Source organism: Dipodomys ordii, unplaced genomic scaffold (assembly GCF_000151885.1).
Source record: "Dipodomys ordii isolate 6190 unplaced genomic scaffold, Dord_2.0 Scaffold6, whole genome shotgun sequence".
Lineage (NCBI taxonomy): Eukaryota > Metazoa > Chordata > Mammalia > Rodentia > Heteromyidae > Dipodomys > Dipodomys ordii.
Genome location: NW_012267222.1, coordinates 8,627,928 through 8,649,313, shown reverse-complemented (window position 1 = coordinate 8,649,313; position 21,386 = coordinate 8,627,928). Strand labels below are relative to the sequence as shown.

Below are 21,386 nucleotides of genomic sequence, written 5' to 3'. Positions count from 1 at the left end.
GGAGATCGGCGTGCGTTCGGCTCGGCCATGCGCCCCCGCGCCCCCGCCGCCGGGGTGTTCGGGCTCTGCTGCTTCCTCCTGCTGCTCCGGCCCGGACACGCGTGCCCCGCGGGCTGCACCTGCAGCGCCCCCCACACCGTGGACTGCCGCGATCGCGGGCTCCCGAGCGTACCCGATCCCTTCCCCCTGGACGTGCGCAAGCTGCTGGTGGCCGGCAACCGCATCCAGCGGATCCCGGAGGACTTCTTCATCTTCTACGGCGACCTGGTGTACCTGGACCTGAGGAACAACTCGCTGCGCGCGCTGGAGGACGGCACGTTCAGCGGCTCCGCCAAGCTCGCCTTCCTGGACCTCAGCTACAACAACCTGACCCAGCTGCGCGCCGGCGCCTTCCGCTCGGCCGGGAGGCTGGTCAAGCTGAGCCTGGCCAACAACCGCCTGGCGGGCGTGCACGAGGCGGCCTTCGAGAGCCTGGAGTCGCTGCAGGTGCTGGAGCTGAACGACAACAATCTACGCAGCCTCAACGTGGCCGCCCTGGACGCGCTGCCCGCGCTGCGCGCCCTGCGCCTGGACGGGAACCCGTGGCTCTGCGACTGCGACTTCGCCCACCTCTTCTCCTGGATCCAGGAGAACACCTCCAAACTGCCCAAAGGTGAGTGGAGGGCTGGACGGGGCAGGAGGACACGATGGGGGCGGGGTGGACCCCCTTCCCCCGCAGGGAGAGGTCACCGTGGGCCCCGAGTCTAACGGAGCCTGGAAGAGGAGACCAGAGGCTCAACCAGCAACTGTTTGGTGTGAGTGGTTCTGGGTGCGGATGGCTCTCAGTGTGAACGGATCCTGAATCCCCGCTGGGGAAAGGGAATCTGGACGGTGCGTGCAGAATTCTCTGGCCCTGTCTGTGGCCATCCTTTCTCCAATCTTCACTTAATGCTCCCAAGGTAGAGGTCTGTAGGCTCTGCCCCAGCTCACCTGTAGCTCAGCTCAGAAGGGCTTTGGTCCCAGGACAGGTGGGTGCGGGCGTCATTTATGAGTGGAAGGCACCCAATCCCAGAACCAGGGCACAGACACAAGCCAGCCGGTTCTAGAGGTATCCAGAAGCCTGCAAGCCTGAGCTGGCCTCTCAAGCTCCCTGCCTGCTCTTCTGCTGATACAGACAGGCGAAGAACATTCTTGACCAGGATGAAGGCAGCCTGCTCACAGTCAGCCAGGCAGCAGTGATTTATAGAGTTCAGTGGCTTCTCAGCCCAGATGTGCCTGCGCCTCCCTTGCTCTCCGGTGCCCCCTTGCAGTTGGCAACATGGATTCCCGGGTACACCAGGGCACAGGGGGAGTAATGGCCCTAGGAAGGGGCCTAGCAGCAAGCATGCCAAAGTGAGGCTCAGGTATAGCCGGCAAACACCAGCATCTATACTGATCTCCGCCAGGACAGGGCCAAGCGATGCTCTGGGGGGTGGGGGGGTCCGGTCGTGGGGCCTGAACTCTGGGCCTGGGTGCTGTCCCTCAGCTCTTCAGCTCAAGGCTAGCGCTCTACCACTTGAGCCACAGGGCCACTTCTGGCTTTTTTCTTTTTGCTTATGTGGTGCTGAGGAATCGAACCCAGGGCCTCATGCATGCAGGGCAAGCGCTCTACCACTGAGCCACCTTCCCAGCCCCATGCTCTTCTCTTAGAGTGGCTTTCAGCTTCCATTTGGAGCCAGCCCTGGGCTCCTCCCTCGCCCCAAGCTAAGGAGCCTCGCAGAAGATGGAAAGATGCTGGTGAGCTCCAGTATGTCTTCAATCCATTTTCTGAGAGGGGAGGGATCCGCTCCTCAGTGCGCAGAATCTGCGTGTTCTCCATACTACTCCACAATGTCACCGGCATCATGCCCTACCCCCCCCCCCCGCAAGCAGGTCAGATCCCCATTTTCACCCCAGCCTGAACTCACCTTGTGAACAGTCCCTGAGAAGATCTAACCTGCAAAGGGAAGAGGCCCCGGGATTTGAACTCTGTCCCCCTTGTCCTGCCTGACTCCCCTGGGCCTTTGAGAAGAAAGGACTAGTCTTGTGCAGACCTCGCTGGGAGAAGGGGCTTGTCCTCAGTGAGCCCTGTCTTTGCATAACGAATAAACTAATAAGATCCACCACCCGCTCGTGGGTCCCAGGGTCTTCCAGATGTGGGTCGGCAACCGGAGAGTCAGAGGCTGGGAGTCTGCTCTTACTTCTATCGTAGGGGGCTGGGATTCGAACAGGTCCCCGATGGCTTCTGTGCCTCACTTTTCTCATCTTAACAGTACTGACAACTTCCCAGAGCCCTAGGTGGGCTGGGTGGTGGGGCTGGGTCCTGGCTTAAGATCTAAGAGCCTCAACTTCTCCATGTGGAAAACTGGAACTTGGTGAAGCGATGTTGCGTAGTCTCCTGATGATGAACTCGGACACATGGCACAGTGGAGGGAAATGCAGAGACATGCAAATCCAGGATCTTCTCCATCGCCTGGGGAAGAAAATGGGCACCAAGGGGCCATGCTTCCCTGGACGCTTCCAGGAGGGAAGATGGGCTCACTCAGAGCAGGCAACAGTGTTAGGGCCCTGGGGACAGAATATGGTGGGGTGTTGGTCTCACTCAGCCAGGGAAACATGGAGCCATACCAGGCACTGGTGGCTCACCAACTCAGGAATCCTAGCGACTCAGGAAGCTGAGATCTAAGAATCTCAGTTCAAAGCCAGCCCTGGCAGGAAAGGTCTTGAGACTCTTGTCTCCAACTAACTAGCAAAAGTTGAAAGTGGAGCTGTGGGTCAGGAGGTAAAGTGTCAGCCTTGAGTGAAGAAGCCCTGAGTTCATGCCCTTAGTACTAGTGCGCTCTGTGCTCAATATGAGGCTGTGAAACCAAAGGTGGGGGAGGGAGGGAGCTGGGCCTGGGTCCCAAGTTCAGACTTTGGCTTAGATTATGATCCTGGGCAAGCAAGTTCGTGACCTCTTGGAGCCTCAGTTTCCTACCTGTGAAAGCAGAATGGAAAGACAGTGACTCCCAGTGTATTGGCTGAGTTTGAACTTCCACACGAGGGCCCCAGGAACATGGAACACAATGTCCTTCTGCCTGTGTTTTCAATGCTGCTTATACTTAAAAGCTTTTCTGATGTAATTGACTCAACGATTGTACCTGTTTGGGGGGCACAATGGGTAGTGATCAGATAGGGAGGGTAGTTACCATCTTTTTAAATCTCCTTAACCATGTATCATTTCATTGTCCTGGGAACCTTCAGACTCTCAATTATGCAAAGCAGGCTTGCCTCCTGATGGCTGGTGCTCTACCACTTGAGCCATGCCTCCAGTCTAGCTTTTTGCTGATTATTTGGGAGATGGAGTCTCATGAACTTCTCAGTCCAAGATGACTTCACACTTCAGTCCTCCAGATCTCAGCCTCTGAGTAGCTAGGAGGACAGGCATGAGCCATCAAGACTGACTCTTCTAGGTGTGTGTGTGTATCTGTGTGTGTGTATGTGTGTGTGTGTATGTGTCTGTGTCTGTGTCCGTGTACTGGTCCTAAGACTTGAATTTAGGGCTTGGGCACTGTCACTTATCTTTTGTACTCAAGGCTAGTGCTCTACAACTCTGCTTTTTTTTTTTTTTTGAGATTTATTGGAGATAAGAGTCTCCTGGTAAGCTGGGCACCAGTGGCTCACGCCTGTAATCCTAGCTACTCTGGAGGCTGCGATCTGAGGATCGAGGTTCAAAGCCAGCCCAGGCAGGAAAGTCCATGAGACTCTTATCTCCAGTAAACTACTCAGAAAACTGGAAGTGGTGCAGTGGCTCAAGTGGTAGAGCACTAACCTACTGAGCTGAAGAACTGAGGGACAGTGCCCAGGCCCTGAGTTCAAGTCTCATGGACTTTCCTGCCCGGGCTGGCTTCAAACCGTGGTCCTCAGATCTCAGCTTCCTGAGTAGCTAGGATTGCAGGCGTGAGCCACTAGAGCCTAGCTTAATTTTTTTTTAAATATGCAATACATATCTGTACACTCTAGTCCCCCTTACGCTGTAGAACACTAGTACCGGCTCCTCCTAATTTTGTTACCCATCGTTTGTCCTCTATTGCCTCCCTCCCTCCCCTTCCCCACCTATGCTTTTCACAGACCCCAGGGCCATGAGCTGAAGACCCAGCTTCAGCACTCGGGTGGTTTTCTTTCCCCTTTCCTCCCTTGCTGAATTGTGGGCTTGAACTCAGAGCCCTGGCATGTACTTAGCAAGCCCTCAACTCCGGTGCCCTCCAGCCTGAGTGGCCTTTTGATTCCCCAGTTTCCTCATCTGGAAGCCAGGAGTGTCCCAGTGCCCACTGGATGGGGCAGTGAGGATGGGAAGGGTATTCTGTACGTAATGGACTTGGAACAGAGGCCGCTTAGGCCTTCAGAGAGGTCCTGTTGTCCTGCCCTAGCTAGAAAGCCAGAGGAGCTAGCGAGAGGCTGGGCCTGGATCAGAGTCAAAAGCAGGGCTGGGGGAGGGGCGCACTGAACCTCTGAGATCTGGTACCCCTCCACGCTGACCACCCACTTCCTGCCCAAGAAAACTGGGCTCCATCCAAGTAGAAGCACAAGGCTTTATTTATTTTTTCTTTTGGGGGGAGTGTTGATCCTGGGGCTTGAACTCTGGGCCTGGGTGCTGTCCCCGAGCTTCTTTTGCTCAAAGCGAGCACTCTACCGCTTGAACTGCAGCACCACTTCTGGCTTTTATGAGTAATTTATTGGAGATAAGAGTCTCATAGACTTTCTTGCCTGGGCTGGCTTCAAACCACGATCCTCAGATCGCAGCCTCCTGAGTAGCTAGGATGACAGGTGTGAGCCACTGCCAGGCAAGCATGAGGTCTTCTAGGTGAGCTTGCTGCCTCTTCCCTTGGAAAGAATCAAGGGCTGAAGGACAGAGAAAGGTGTCCTCCCACTTCCCCGGGCCTCCTCTCTGCTCCCCATCCTCCTCCTCCCTCCTCCCTCCTCCTCAGCTTCCTCTCTCTTCCCTGGCCTCTTCTTCCCCTCCTCTCCAGAGAGGCAGGACTGAGCCAGAGCTGTCTCCCGTGACCTTGACTAGCTCCAGTGCTCGCAGACATGAGTTGTCTGCCCCGTGAATCTCTCCTGCAGCCACGGCACCTACAGCCACAGAGCAAGCCACCAGGGAAAGTACGTGAGGCCCCGGGGTCCCCTCCTCTCTGCCTCCCGGGGTCCCCTCCTCTCCGCCTCCTTCCCAGGGCCTGAGGTGGAAGAAGGAAAACACCTCTCCCCTCAAACCCCCCTGCCCCCAGAGGAGTTTGAAGGACACAAGGACTCCAAGGTTCCATTAGCAACACCTAAACAAAACCACCATGCAAATAACCTCCAGGGTACCCCAGAAGTGCTGGATTTCAGGTCAATAATATTCTAATGTAAATCATACAAAACATCATATGAGGGGTTGGAGGCCTGGTTCAGTGGGCAGAGCACTAGCCCATGAACGAAAGCTAGTTCTGGTCTTGGACCTTAAAAAAATTAGATGATCATACAATTTATGTAACAATATTATACTGAAATATACTTATGAATATGCTCATATTAAATGTTATTTGTCATTTATCTGAAACTTAATATATTTGAGGCATCTTTTGTTTATTTATTTATTTTTTTGTCATTCAAGGGGCTTTAACTTGGGGCCCTGGGTGCTGTCTCTGAGCTCTTTTTGCTCACAGCAAGCACCCTATCACTTTGAGCCACAGCTCACTTCTGGTTTTCTGGTGGTTTACTGGAGATAAGAGTCTTATGGACTTTCCTGACTGGGCTGGCTTTAAACCACAATCCTCAGATCTTAGCCTCCTGAGTAGCTAGGATTACAGGTGTGAACCACTGGTGCCTGGCTTTTTTTTTGTTTGTTTTATTGAGATAAAGTCTTGCTGCATAGCTCAGACTGACTTAGAACTTGTGATCCTCCTGTCTTAATCTCCAGATTCTGGGATTACAGGAATGTACTGCCACACTTAGCTCCGGTGTTGTATATTTCATCTGGCAGCCCTAACATACTGCCTAAGACATGTTAGAGGCTCACAGGAGCTGACTCCTTTAACAGCAGCCCTGCCTGGCAGACACCTGTGCCCACTATCAATTCTGGCCGACAAGAAAGAAACAAGGCACGGAAGCCCATGGCTCACTCCTGTCATCCTAGCTACTTAGGAGGCTGAGATCTGAGGATCACTGTTCAAAGCCAGCCTGGGGAGGAAAGTCCGTGTGACTCCTATCTCCAATAAACCACCAGAAAACTGGATGTGGCACTGTGGCTCAAGTGGTAGAACGCTCACCTTGAGCTGAAGAGCTGAGGGACAGCGCCCAGGCCCAGAGTCCAAACCCCACGACCCACCCAAAAGAAAGAAACGAGGTATGAAGAAGTGAAATGGATTGAACATGGCCATCGGTTCTGTGGCGCCTGCTGGGTGTCTAACCCTATACCCAGATACTCCCTAGCATCCCTGCTGGGGCCCTCCAGCTCCCTCCCTTCTGCCCCGGGTTCTGATGGTTCTCCCTGAGAGCAGTCAGGGACAGTGGGTCACCCAGGGAACAGGGATAATTTCTCTCTAAGTAGAAAGTTCTGGAAGCCACTGTCATGGCAGGATGAGGTTCACAGCCTCTCAGTGTCACCCTGTCCATCCATCCATCCATCTTCCCTTTACAGCACCCTAGCAAGGGGACAGAAATGGGGACAGGACGAGGATGGTGTTTCTCAGAGGGCCATCTGAGAGCCTGTGTGAAGCTGGGGCTCCTGGGCCCTGGCCTCATGAATGAGCTTCTGGGGGGAACTCGGATCCACCCCGTGGGCCCCGCCCCTCCTGGCCCCGCCCCTCCAGGCCCCGCCCCTCCAGGCCCCGCCCCCAGGGCTGGCTGCTGTCTCCAGGCTTGAGATGTTCTTGGGTGGGGCCACTGGAGGGCTCCTTCCCACTGGAAAAATCCTGTGGTTTTGACGCTGCCTGGGGTTTGGGTTTGTTTCTCCACTGATTAAAAATTAAAGGACTGGACAGTGTTGAAAGCACACAGAGCAAGTTTATTTGAAGGTAAAAGGAGGGCTGGGAGCGTGGCTTAGTGGTCGAGTGCTTGCCCCGCATCCACGAGGCCCTGAGTTTGATTCCTTGGTACCAAATAAACCAAATAAATAAGTAAATAAAATTAATTTTAAAGAAAATAAAAGGAGCTGGTGGCTCATGGCTGTAATCCTAGCTATTCAGGAGGTGGAGATCTAAGGTTCATGGTTCAAAGCCAGCCTAGAAAGGAAAGTCCATGAGACTCTCATCTCCAATCAGTCACCAGAAAGCCTGAAGTGGAGCTGTGGCTCAAGCTACAGAGTGCTAGAGTTGAGCACCAAAGCTCAGGGACAGCACCTGGGTCTGAGTTCAAGCCCAGGACCGGCCCCAACTCTCCAACCCCCTTGGCTATGCTTTTGCCTCAAGAACTGGCAGTAGACCGCGTTCAGGTCTCAACACTCCATCCCTGGCTTTCCATATGCTGTCCAAAAGGCTTGCTCTTTAGTAGGTAATGGCTCCTGTGGCGTCAGCCCCGGGTCCAGGGAGCATTTCTTGTGTGTTTATGCAGCTCAGGGAATCGTGTTGAGGACACGTGTCCTCTCACCGCCTTTGACGGTATGTCTCCGTCAGGCAATTTGCAGATTGTCTCTTAGAAGTGAGTTGGTGCGGTGTCACCTTTACCAGGGTGGTGTCAGCGTTTCCTGGTGCCACAGGCTGGCGCGTTCCAGCAGACTGACTCTGGGTGACCTTAACAAGCCCTGCCTCACTGGGCATTTTAGAGCCCCCCCCCAACAAGTCCTGATACTCCGCCCCTAAATGCTGGGTCTCCTTGAAAACACGGCACCATTGTCTCACAGTGCTGGCCAACTCAAGGGACACTTCACAGCCGGATACCCCGGGGCAGTGGATGGCCAGCCTCTGGGGGCACAGCTGGACTTCTCTCTGGAGGGGACAGTGTCACTGTGAGCTGCAGCTCACCTGTCCATCATCAGCCGATTCAGATCTCAAAGAAGGGTGGAGTTCTTTGGGAATCGTGTGTGTGTGTGTGTGTGTGTGTGTGTGTGTGTGTGTGTGTGTGTGTGTATGTGCTGGTCCTGGGGCTCAAACTCAGGGTATGCACACTGTCTCTTAGCTCTTTTTGCTTAAGTCTGGTGCTCTGCCACTTGAACCACAGCTCCACTTCTGGCTGATTTTTTTGGTGGTTAACTGGAGATAAGAGTTGCATGAGCTTTGAATCACGATCCTCAGATCTCAGCTTCCTAAGTAGCTAGTATTACAGGTGTGAGCCACTGGGGCCTGGCTCGTCTCTGAATCTGGTAGCCACTAGAGTCTCAAGGTGTTGGGGTGCTCAGCAGGTGGGTGGGGGGCCGTCCAGGGGCATCAATTCTTCCACGTCACGGAGGTCATGGTAAAGCCCTCTTCGCTCCAGGCTCTGTGGGCCTGCTGTGTCTTCTACCCTGACCACAGCCCATGTGAGCATCCTGGGCTCTGACGCCTGGTCTCTCCTGTGTTACCATTCCGGGGGTTCATCCTCCCCTTGTCCTCTCTCCCCCTTCTTTATGGGGCTTCCCTGTCTGTCCCTGGTTTCTAGGCACCCTGCCCAGGCCCCCAAGTCCGGGTGGAGAGCCTGCTCTGTGTAATATTGGCTCCTGGCCTAACTCAGGACCACGGTGAGGCATCCTAGGCCATGTCTGGGACCCTGTTTGAGGACCCCAAAAACGTGTCTTGTTCTAGTGGCTAGTACCAAACCTACATGGCGCATCTGGAAGACTCTGATGGCCTTCACCCTTCTTGAGGACAAGCCCGGCTTCCTCCCACACCCTATAACCTCCCCCACTCTTTCTCTTCCAGGTCCTTATGCCTTCTTCTGTCCTTGGGACAACTGAGTACCAGTCTCCAGCCAGGGCTACTGAGTTCATTGAGCCCGCCGGCTGAGACGTCTCCCCAGACAGTCAGATGGCTGTGTCCAGGGAAACTCCTCCTCCCTCAGCCTCCGTGGCCCTCCCTCCTGTCAGCTGTCACTTGTGAGCACATGTCCGTGTCACCCAGAGAGCACATGGCCTATCCATAGACTCATCCCACTATAAAGGACACACCAAGACACGCCCGGATCCCTGGGTCCCAGTGGACACAGGTGGACACACACATTCCCGACTGCTTTTGTCCTTTCCAGAGATTCCCCATCCCAACTCTGGCCAGTCGGGGATGTGCAGCTCACTGGCAGGGGCAGGGAGGGAGGTACCCTGGGAGTACAGGTTTTCTCACTTCTTTCCCCAGGTCTGTGGGATTCTGGTCACATCCCAGGGCCTTCCCAAGCCTCAGGTCTCCCGGGTGACAGGGAACAAGACCAGGAACTCCTGTCCTCAGCCAGAGCAGGGGAAGGAGGCTACAGATACCACTGGAGCTTGTGGTTCCCTGTTTCCAGGCCTGAGACCTCTGTTCCCACTGCTGAGTTGGACACCTGGGCTGCTCAGCTGATAGAAAAGGGTGTGTGTGTGTGGGGGGGGTGCCTGCCACTTCTGGCATCAGCTGTGGGGAGGGCCTTAGGGGAGGTCCTTTAGCCCTGTCCCAGAGACTCCTGGACTTGAGAACTGGAGGGGTGGGGACTCACAGGAAGCACAGCCCCCCCCCTTGTTCTCCCTCTCTCCTGTCTTTCTCTCCATGGACAGGTGGGTCTCTCCTTCCGTTTAGAAGATCCTCCATCTCCCCTGTGCTCATGCATTCCACTAAGAGCCACAGCCAGGCCGGGCGAGTGGAGCTCAGTCTGGGAGGGGGTCTGGGAGGGGTCTGGGAGGGTCTTGGGAGGGGCACCTCCCTGGATCTTATCAGTTTGGAGATGGATGGGATGACACTATGTATAGTGGCACCAGGAACTGTTTGGGTCACTGTGGGTATGGGGGGGCACAGGGAAGGGGGCTGGGCAGGCCACCGCACGGGTCCTTGACCACAGCTGCACCTCCAGTTTCGTCATCTGAAGGCAGGTTCTCCGGGGTTTGGGGAAGTGTGGGATCCGGGCGGAGGGCCGCTGGGGAAGTGTGCTGTGACAATGGAGCGGGTGGTCACAGAGGACGGGCAGGGGTTTGGTGGGTGGCTTCTGAGGTCCGTGGTGTCTGTACTCCTGGGTGTGCATCTGGTACCTGTGCTGGCCCTTCTGTGATTTAGATAAAACAAAACAACAGCCTGTAATCCTAGTTACTCAGGAGATCTGAGATCAGAGGATTGTGGTTCAAGGCCAGTCCCAGCAGGAAAATCCATGAGACTTTCTTTTTTTCTTTCTGTCAGTCATGAGGCCTGAACTCTGGGCCTGGGCGCTGTCCCTCAGCTCTTCAGCTCAAGGCTAGCACTCTACCACTTGAGCCACAGTGGCACTTCCAGCTTTTTTCTTTTTTCGTATGTGGTGCTGAGGAATCAAACCCAGGGCCTCATGCATGCAAGGCAAGCGCTCTACCACTGAACCACCTTCCCAGCCCATCCGTGAGAGTCTTATCCCCAACTAACCATCAGAAAACCAGAAGTGGTGCTGTGGCTCAAGTGGTACAGCACTCACCTTGAGCTGAAGAGCTCAGGTACAGAGCTCAGGCCCAGAGTTCAAGCTCCATGACCGACAAAAACATACACATACAGACAACAACAACAATGCAAAAGAAAACAACACTCTGCACTTTGAGCTTTCTTTCCCCCAGGAACTGGGGATAGAACCCAGGGCTTTGTAGAGTCTAAGCAGTTCCTCTACCACTGAGCCACATCTCCACTCCATGCCCCTCTCCAAACCCGAAGAGTCAAAGCTCCCCGTCCGCCACGCCAAGACAGAAGTGCAAGCTGTGCATGCTTCTGGGCTCTTTCTGAGCCTCCCTGGCAACCACATCACCCACCAGCAACTGGAATTGGCTTTTACATGTGCGCCTTGGATGTCCAGCTCCTTCTGCTGCCCTTTGGCCTGGACACTGACCTTCTGTGGCCTTCCCCAGGAGCACCAGGGAGACCAAGGTGGTCTCACTGTCAGGGCCACCCACCCGGCCTGGTCATTCACTGGTGGCTCTCCTCACACTGCTCCATGGCCGGTCACTGAACATCCTGTGCCCAGGCTCCCTGAGCACTGCGCCCTCTCTCTTGGGCTATTGAGTCTGTTTTATTTTTTACTTTATTATTGATTGATTGTTGGTTGTGGGGCTTGAACTCTGGGCCTGGGCGCTGTCCCAGATCTCTTCAGTTCAAGGCAAGCCCTCTACCACTTGAACCACAGAGCCACTTCTGGTTTTCTGGTGGTTTATTGGAGATAAGTGTCTCACAGACTTTCTTGCCTGGCCTGGCTTTGAATTGAGATCCTCAGATCTCAGCTTCCTGAATCAGCTAGGATTATATGCATGAGCCACTGGTGCCTTGCTTTACTTTATTTTTTTGTTGGTCATGGGGCTTGAACTCAGGGCTGGGTGCTTTACTACTTTGAGCCACAGTGCCACTTCCAGCTTTTGAGTGGTTAATTGGGAATAAGAGTCTTACGGGGGCTTTTCTGCCAAGGATGGCTTTGAACCATGATCCTCAGATCTCAGCCTCCTGAGTAGCTAGGATTACAGGCGTGAGCCACTGGCACCTGGTTTGTGAGTCTATTTCACAACCAGAGCAGAACTCAGTCCTGGGCCTTGGGGCCGCAGAGCCCAGCCCTGGAGGTAGCCAACAAAGGTGACTTGTATCCAGAAGAGAAAACAGAGCAGACCAAACACCTGCTGAAAGAAAATTGTCTTTCAGGTACTCTGGACACAATGATAAATAGGACAATAGCACCGCCATCTTGGAGAGAACATTCTAGAAGATTCTGGAAACGCTTAGACCGTCTCCATTCTCAGATGGGAAACCATGGTTCCCAGAGACCATGTGCCTTGCCCAAAGCCACAGAGCAGAGTAGTGAAAATGCTAGACCAGTGCTTAGCCCTCACCCCCTGTCATCTCTGGGTGAGTACCGCTCCCCAGCACTACACACCGGTCAGGAAGGGGGACACAGAGCAAGGGCTGGGGGGCAAGGGGGTCTTTGATCAAGATCCATCATAGCTGAACCCAGCTCCCACGGCAGCTGGCCCTGTGAGCCTGAGGAGATAGCTCCGCCTCCTGTGCCTTAGTTCCCCTCCCCATACACCACGCATGTAGTGTTCATGTCCATCCTGAGGGCCAGGGAGCTAATCCCTAGAGAGAGCAGAGCAAGCACGGATCTATCAGTGCCGGCATGGCGGAGCAGAGGCCTGAGCCACCGAGTCTCAGCGTGGCACCAGAACTGTAAGTCTATCAGTGCCGGCATGGCGGAGCAGAGGCCTGAGCCACCGAGTCGAACTGGGCGTGGGGACCCGCAGCCCAGGTGCGCTCGGCCACCTGCTCACCGCGTGCCGCAGACCTGTGCTGCCAGCACCAGGGTCTTCCCTCACCTAGGGCCTGGAATGGCACAAACCTGCTCCGTCATGGATCTGCAGACTGGACGGCCAGGAGGCGCTGACAGGCTGTCAGGCCAAGGTGGCCACGTCCCTTCCTCCTTCTGCAGCTTCTAGAGGCCGATTCCATCCTCCACCACTCCTCGTCCTCCACCTCCCCTCCATCCTCCACCTTCATCCTCCATCCTCCACCTCCATCCTCCACCTCCATCCTCCACCTCCATCCTCCATCCTCCATCCTCCATCCTCCACCTCCATCCTCCACCTCCATCCTCCACCTCCATCCTCCATCCTCCATCCTTCCCCTCCATCCTCCACTGCTGTCTCCATTGCTCTGGCTTCTCTTCGGGTCATTCCTCTCCTTCTTCACTCTGCCCTGGCTGGTGATGGGAAGGGCAGCCCGTGGAGGGAGCCACGCTGTGTCTGGGCCTCCAGAGGCAGTGTGGACCCGAGTGTCATGATGGCTGTGGGAAGGACTGGAGTCACGCTTGACTTTAGATTGCCTCACAATGGTCTTGCTAGAAGGTTCTGTCTAACAAGGTCACCAATAATAGATGCAGGGAGGGTCCCTTCCCAGTGTTGGTTTGGGTTTGGAGATGAGTGTGGTGGAGCTGGTGTAGGAGATGAGTGTGGTGGAGCTGGTGTAGGAGGTGAGCATGGTGGAGCTGGTGTAGGAGGTGAGCATGGTGGAGCTGGTGTAGGAGGTGAGCATGGTAGAGCTGGTGTAGGAGGTGAGCATGGTGGAGCTGGTGTAGGAGGTGAGCATGGTGGAGTTGGGTGGAGTTGGTGTAGGTGAGCATGGTGGAGTTGGTGTAGGTGAGCATGGTGGAGTTGGTGTAGGTGAGCATGGTGGAGTTGGTGTAGGAGGTGAGCATGGTGGAGTTGGTGTAGGAGGTGAGCATGGTGGAGTTGGTGTAGGTGAGCATGGTGGAGTTGGTGTAGGAGGTGAGCATGGTGGAGTTGGTGTAGGTGAGCATGGTGGAGCTGGTGTAGGAGGTGAGCATGGAGCTGGCTCCACCTAACCGCCTTATAACTGGTGGTGGAGCGACTGGCGGATGCTCACACAGGGTGAGGGTGGTGGCAATGATGGACGTGAGGCCAGGCTCTGTGGAGCACACCTGTAATCCCAGCTCTGGGGAGGTCAAGTGCAGCCTGGGCTACATAGTGAGACCCTGTCCAAAATGAAAAGGAGGGAAACAGGAAGAAGGAGGCAGAAGAGGGGAAGGTGGCGGAGGGACTGGAGGAAGGAGGGGAAGGTGGGGAGCAGGAGCGTCAGGGCGGGAGGAGGTGGTGGGGATCACAGCAGCTGCAGCAGAAGCAGCCATGGTGGTGATGGCGGCGGTGATGGCGAGCTGGTCCTCAGAGTCCTCGTGTCCCCTGGGGATGCCACGCTGGGGACCGGGCCCTGGAATCTGTCCCTGTGCTGCAGGTCTGTGTCCGAGGTTGGGGCAGATGCAGACAGGAGTCTGGGCCCAGGCTCCTGTGCTGCCGAGCCAGCGCCCCGCAGAGCCAGCGCCCCGCCAGCCCTTGACCCCACGCTACACAGACGCCTTCTTCTGCGTGCAATCAGCGCATTACTTAATCAGACAAAGTGTCTGCCAGCGGAGACAGGGAGGAGGATTGGGAATTTCTTCCCCCTGTGGCAGTGGATGTGGAATGAAAGTGATGATGGAGGACAGAGGTCAGCACTAAAAGAAATGAGAGCCCTTGTTCCCTGGCACCCCTGCCCTGGGGCCGCGCGCCTCTCACGTGCCTTCCTCTGCAGCACAAAGTGGCTGCAGCAGCGGCCACAGCCACACGCACCTTCTCCAGGTGCTCAGGGGGAATTAAGAACGTGGAAAGGACACTGAGCAAGGAGTCTGGAGCCCTGGGTTCCATTCCAGACTTTAGACAAATGATCTGACTTCCTTGAGAGTCTCCTTGAGGGTGAGGAGGGAAGGAGAGGGGGATGTGTTCCATGAGCTTCCGGACTGGGGCTTCTGGGATGTGGGAAGAAACAGCACCATGGCTGTCAGTCTGCCTGAGAGCATCCAACCCCCCCACCATCCCCACCTTTGCCTGGGCCTTTAACTTTGGGAGTCCCAGGAGAAAGGCAGGAAGGGTGGGGAAGGGCTCACCTTCACAGGATGAGTTTTGGCTCCGTGTAGAGAAGAAGAAGCAAATGGCAGAGAGGTTTGAGCTCCAGCACAAAGAACACAGGAATCAGTGCCCAGGGATCCCCAGACGCTGGGGTAGAGCAGGGGGGCCGGAGGGAGCCGGAGCTCCAGCAGTGGGCAGGCGGGTCACGGAAGGACAAATCCAACAGGCCAGTGTGGGGCTGGCCGTTGGAGAAATGCAACTGAAAGCATCGCTTTGCTCAGGCGTGGCTGACAGAGTAGGCGAACAGGAAATGATGACCAAAGCCGTCTGCCGCGTGTGGGACCTGTCTTCAGGAAATGAAGGAAAAAAAGAACAGAACAAAAGGCCATACTTCTTTGTCTGTTTTCGATTGTGTTGTTGGTGCCCATCCTGGAGCTAGAACTCACATACTGGGTGCTGTCCCTGAGCTCATTTTGCTCGAGGCTAGTGCTCTACCACTTGAGCCACAGCACCACGTCTGGTTTTGGAGATAAGAGTCTCAGGGCTGGGAAGGTGGCTTAGTGGTAGAGTGCTTGTCTAGCATGCATGAAGTCCTGGGTTCGATTCCTCAGTACCACATACATGGAAAAAGAAATGGCTCTGTGGCTCAAGTGGTAGAGTGCTGGCCTTGAGCACAAAGAGGCTCAAGGACAGTGCCCAGGCCCTGAGTTCAAGTCCCAGGATTGGCCAAAACAAACAAAAAGAGTCTCATGGACTTCCCAGGCTGGCTGTGAACCTTGATGCTCAGATCTCAGCTTCACGAGTACCTAGGATTACAGGCGTGAGCCACTGGCACCTGGTGCAAAAGGTGGTATTTGATGATCACACTAGACTGGAAGGAAAGGTCCTCGGCAGATTCGTGTGCACCCAGATAGACACAGGAAAGCATTTTGAAGAAGACAAACCGGTGTGTTTGCTGTGAACAGAGGGCTTCTTTCGTTCCCTTCCTCTCTCTTTATTTCTGCTGTCGCGGTGTGCACACAGGCTTCGCCTATAAACTCAATTAGGAAACCCAAATTGTACCTTTAAGCACAAAAGTGCTTACGAGGGCCTTGGCTGGGGGAGCAGGGCAGGCCCCGGGGCCAGCTGAGGGGAAAGGCCTGGACGGCCCTGGCTGCAGCCTGTTTCCTGGCGAAGGGCCGGGCTGGGCGCAAGCGATTAATCCCAGTCCACCATCTGCTGTGTCACCGTCTATTTCTAGGATGGCAGCGCTCTGCCCGCTCCACTCAGGTGTCAGCTGTGGGGAAAGTCATCCATCAAGGAGGGGGGCCTGCTTGGGGGTGACAGGCGGCCCCAAGCCACCCTCCCCGCCCCTGACTCTGTGTGTGTATGTGTCTGTCTGTCTGTCTCTTTTTCTCGTGCCAGTCCTGTGGCTCGAACCCAGGGCCTGGGCACTGTACCTGGGCTTTTCTGTTCAAGGCTAACTCTCTCCCATGTGAGCCATAGCTCCATTTCCAGCTGTGTGTGGGGGATGGGAGGGGTCGTGGGGCTTGAACTCTGGGCCTGGGCGCTGTCCCTCAGCTCTTCAGCTCAAGGTGAGCGCTCTACTGCTTGAGCTACAGCGCCACTTCCGGTTTTCTAGTGTTTTATTGGAAATAAGAGTCTCACGGACTTTCCTGCCTGGCTGGCTTTGAACTGTGATCCTCAGATTTCAGCCTCCTGAGTAGCTAGGATTACAGGCGTAAGCCTCTGGCACCTGGCTCTTTTTCTTGTGCTTAATTGGAGATGAGAATCTCATGGACTTTTCTGCCTCGGCTGGCTTCGAACCAGGATCCTCAGATCTGAGGCAAGATTACAGGTGTGAACAGAGCACCCGGCTCTGTTTCTCTTGAGTGTGCCCCGGGCCCCATTCCAAAGCAACCAGGACCAGATGGAGCTTGCTCATTTGGGAGACAGAGAAAGACCCATCATGGGGTCAAAGATAGGAAGCTACTTGGCTGCCCATGGGGGTGTTGGCCCAGGATCCCAAAGTCACCCTTACTTCCTCCCAGGATGCTGCTGTGTCCCAGGGTTAGGTGGTCTGGATGGGGGTCCCGCTCACCATTGAACTCTGTTCTGCGTATTCCATCAGTGAGACTTGAGCATACATGAGCAGGGCCAGCTCTGCTAACAGACAGAGAGAATCCATTCATCCCGAGGATATGGCCTGAAGAAGCAGACTTAAAGGAACAAGACAGCTGGGTGTGGTGGTGCACACCTATAATCCCAGACCTTGGGAGGCTGAGGCAGGAAGGTTCTTTTTCTTGCGGGGGGGGGGGGGGGGGGGGGGGGAGGCTGGTCCTGGGGCTTGAACTCAGGGCCTGGGCACTGTCCTTCAGCCTCTCTAAGCTCAAGGCTAGCGTTCTACCACCTGAGCCACAGCACCACTTCCGGCTTTTTCTGTTTATGTGCTACTGAAGACTCGAACCCGGGCTTCAGGCATGCTAGATGAGCACTCTACTGCTAAGCCACTTTCCCAGCCCCAGGGAGATCTTGAATAGAGACCCTGTGTCAAAACAAATCAGACCAGACCAGACCAGAACAAAACAAGCAAGGCGGATCTGAGAGTCTGGGGTTGGAGGCATGAGCAAACACATCAGAGGCCAAAATTTGAATCCTGGTTGCAACCAAAAGGAAAGAAAGAAGTCTGAGAGGCTAGAGAGACATGCACGGGAAGTAGACGTGTGGTTCAAGTGGTAGAGCGCTAGGTTTGAGTGAACAGGCTAAGCAAGCCAAGCCACCTGGCGTGGCTGTCTGGTAAGGCTGATTTGTGGGTGCTCCTCCTGTTTTCAAAGGCAGGGTCTCCCCCGCCCCGCCCCCTCCCATGGGAGATGGCGCCATCTGCTGACCAATTGGGTACCATCGGCTCTGTGCGGGCCATGGGTCCGCATGCACCCTGGGTGGGGGGGACTTCCGTCTGTTGCTGAGATGCATCCTTTGGGAAGCTCTTTGTGGCCACTCATCGAAGCCAAATCCATGTATTGTTTTAGATCCAAACAGTGTTTGCAGCTGGGCGCCGGTGGCTCATGCCTGTCATCCTAGCTACTCAGGAGGCTGAGATCTGAGGATCATGGTTCAAAGCCAGCCCAGTCCAGAAAGTGAATCATCCAATAAGCTGGAAGTGCAGCTGTGGCTCAAAGTGGTAGAGGAATAGCTTTGAGCAAAAAAGCCCAGGGATAGTAGCCAGGCCCTGAGTTCAAGCCCCAGGACCAGCACACACACACACACACACACACACACACACACAGAGAGAGAAAAAATTTAAAAAACAGTGTTTTAGGGAGCTGGGAAGGTGGCTCAGTGGTAGAGCACTTGCCTAGCATGCATGAAGCCCTGGGTTCAATTCCTCAGCACCACATAAACAGAAAAAGCTGGAAGTGGTACTGTGGCTCAAGTGATAGAGTACTAGTGTTGAGCAAAAGAAGCTCAGCGACAGTGCCCAGGCCCTGAGTTCAAGCCCCAGGACTGGCAAAAAAAAAAAAAGTGTTTGCAAGTTTTGTGTAATGGAACATAGCAGGGAAGAATGAAACAACAACAAAGTGCCGTCTTGTACGCGTAGCATTTGAGCGGGGATGAGCAGGGAAGCAGAAAGTAAATTCCTGCATGGTGTACCTTGGGAAACTGACAAAATCGATCCAGATAGCGATGGAGAATGATGCTGGAGGAGAGGGTCTGGCTGCCGAGCAGGAGGAACTGTGTGTGCAAAGGTCCTGGGGCAGGGGCTGAGGGTGGTAGACGGGATGGTGTCGTGCTAGGAGAGTTGGCCTTGGGCAGGTCCCTTGCCCTCCCCATGCCTCAGCTTTAAGGAGGGGACCAGTGGAGTTGCCTCCTGATGGGGTTGGCCGGGGACTGAACCTGGGTGACACACATAGAGCCCTGAGGACGGAGTCCAGATACACCCGGGGCAACGTGAGAAGCTTTTTTCTCTCCTCGTCCTCTGGGGTTGACTTGTGGCGTGGACGATTATTTTTCGGTTGACTGATACTAGTGTAGGTTTGAGGGGTACAATGTGACAATGGCTGGGGAGATGGGTGAGGGAAGGAAGGCACACAGTGCCATGTAGGGACCCCCACCACTGCCCTACGCGCCGTCCAGCCCCCACCCTTGCTCAACGGCTTTCCTGGAGCTGGCCCCCTCCTCCTCCCCGCCCTCCCCCTCCCCCCTCTCTTTTGATTTTGAGGCAGATGTCATCATGTAGCCTGGACTGGCCTCCAACTGGTGGCCACCCTCCTGCCTTAGTGTCCAAAGTGCCGGGATCACAGGCCTGCGCATCACACCTGGCCTCCCAGACCTCTCCTGTGAAAGGCCCTTCTTTTGTTTTGTTCTGGTCCCGAGGCCTGAACTCAGGACCTGGGCGTTGTCCCAGAGCTTTTTTACTCCAAGCTAACGCTCTGCCACTTGCGTCCCAACTCTACTTCTGGCTTTTCAGTGGCTAATTGGAGATAAGAGTCTCATGAACTTCCCTGCCTGAGCTGGCTTCAAACCTTGATCCTCAGATCTCAGCCTCCTGAATCGCTGGGATGACAGGTGTGAGCCACCAGGTCAGCTTATCGTTCGGCTCTTGAGCACCCCGAAGGCCTGTAGGATAAAGGCTTCTCCGGGAGATGGTGGGCCTTGTGCCAGGTCGTAGGGAGATACTGGCCCTCGAAGGGGACCCCGGCCCACTTCCTCTTTCTCTGTGCTCCTGATGGGTGACAGGAGCAGTTTCTGTACTGCATGCTACCGCCATGAAGCGTTGCCTCCTGGCCACAGGCCCTAGGCACTGGGGTCAAATCAACCATGGACAGCGATCTTCCAGACTAGGGACCAAAGCAAGCCTGTCCTCTATCAGGTGATCGTCCAGGGTATTTGTATTTGGTGGTAGTAACGGGAAGCACATGCGCTCCAACATGAATTTGGGGAGACACGGATTTGTTGTTTTAGCTTTTGGTCTCTGTTACCCACCATACAATGCCTAAAGTCCTCCAAGTCTCAGCATGTGTGTGTGTGTGTGTGTGTGTGTGTGTGTTGGCTTGCTAGCTGGCTGGCAACACCTATGTCGTGGGAACCACTCAGCAAATGAATGAAAGCCGAGGTTACAGAAACCCCATTCACAGCCCAGCAGACAGAAAGAAACAACCTGCAGTTCACAAGGAGCATCTGAAGGGGGGACCCAGGCCCAGCTGCCACCTCCAGGTAGATGGCGGCCCAGTGTCATTGGGTGAGAGGACACCGCGCTGCTGTCCCCTGTGGAACTGTCCACCTGTTTGCAGCCGGGAGAAATCCCCACACAAGGTGGAGGTCCCAGAATTCCGCGGTGTTGCTACGGCTGAGACAATCTTGTTTTACTACACATTCCTACACATAACCGGCCATGACAATTCCGCTCTTTCTCCATGTTCAACCCCCAGGGGGCTCTGTCCTCCTACCGAGGCAACCTTGACAAATATCTGCAGGAATGCGCCACCCCCAACTCCTGAAGTGAACCGGGCGGAGCCCCCTCGCCCCCTCCCCGCCTCCTGCCAGGCCTTCTGCCTGGCTGACCTTCTTGGTCCACTTTGTCTTCTTTCTCTGCCCTTTGTGAGCTGCAGAAAGTCAGCCAGGGTGTTAACGATGACCGATGACCGCTCCCAGAACGCCACGCCTGGCCATTTCCAAACGAGCTTCCTCCCCCGCCCCTCGGCTTCCTCTACCTATGTGGAAAGGCCAGGTGACATTTCCTAAGATCCCAGCTTTGTAAAGATGCCAGCACTAATCTGCAGGCACAAAGAGCATTGCGGATTGGAATCCAACCACAAGCACCGTGGGGCTTGTGTTGTATCGGGATTGTTATGGAGGACCAAAATCGCTAGGCAGTGCTCAGCTGAAGAGCTGCATGCAACCTGCTGCCCTGATACCATTTGTTTGTGTGTGTGTTTGTTCTTCTTGTTTTCAGACCATCTTTGGCCGGGGCAGGCTGTCAAAAGAAGCCAGATCAATGGCTTCCCTCACTTCTAAAACTTCCTTTTTCTTTCACCCAGCTTCCATGGTTTCATTTCAGGAAACCCTCACATGATTGTCCTTTTAAAGCACTCCAGTGTGAGTTGAATGTGTTTAGGTATTTGCATTTATTTGTCTTGGCTTTTGCAGTAGACAGGCATGAACTCAGGGCCTTGCACTTGCTAGGCAGATACTCTACCACTTGAACCACACCCCTCAGTCATCAGATGTGTTAAAAATGCTCAGAAGAGCCAATGGCTCACACCTGTAATCCTAGCTACTCAGGAGGCTGAGATCTAAGGATTGTGGTTCAAAGCCAACCTGGGCAAGAAAATCTGTGAGACTTACCTCCAATTAATCACCAGAAAACTGGAAGTGGAGCTGTGGTTCAAAGTGTTAGAGCACTAGCCTTGAGCAGAAAAGCCCAGGCACAGTGTCCAGGTGCTGAGTTCAAGCCCCACCACAGACAAAAAAAATGCTCAGGGGCTGGGAAGGTGGCTCAGTGGTAGAGCACTTGCCTTGCATGCCAGAGGCCCTGGGTTCGATTCCTCAGCGCCACATAAGAAGAAAGCCGGAAGTGGCACTGTGGCTCAAGTGGTAGAGCGCTAGCCTTGAGCTGAAGAGCTGAGGGACAGTGCCCAGGCCCAGAGGTCAGGCCCCACGACAGAAGTAGACAGAAGTTTGACCTCTCTGCCTCTGTCTCTGTCTCTCTTGGTCTCTTTCTCTGTCACTGTGTCTCTCTGTCTCTGTGTATCTCTCCTCTCCTCTCCTCTCTGCTCCTCTCTTCTCCTTTTCCTTCCTTCCTTCTTTCCTTCCTGCCTGCCTTCCTTCCTTCCTTCCTTCCTTCCTTCTTTCCTTCCTTCCTTCCTTCCTTCCTTCCTTCCTTCCTTCCTTCCTTCCTTCCTTCCTTCCTTCC

At 54.8% G+C, this 21,386-nt stretch overlaps 1 protein-coding gene across 1 annotated transcript in view; it reads left to right on the top strand.

Annotated features, from left to right (window-relative positions):
• The first annotated feature begins 27 nt into the window (after positions 1–27).
• Lrrc38 (leucine rich repeat containing 38) overlaps positions 28–21,386 on the top strand; it is a 24,442-nt gene continuing 3,083 nt past the window's right edge. Inside the window, exon 1 of the mRNA XM_013033818.1 lies at positions 28–652. Coding sequence (XP_012889272.1) covers positions 28–652 — 625 coding nt within the window. The remainder of the gene's footprint in view (positions 653–21,386) is intronic.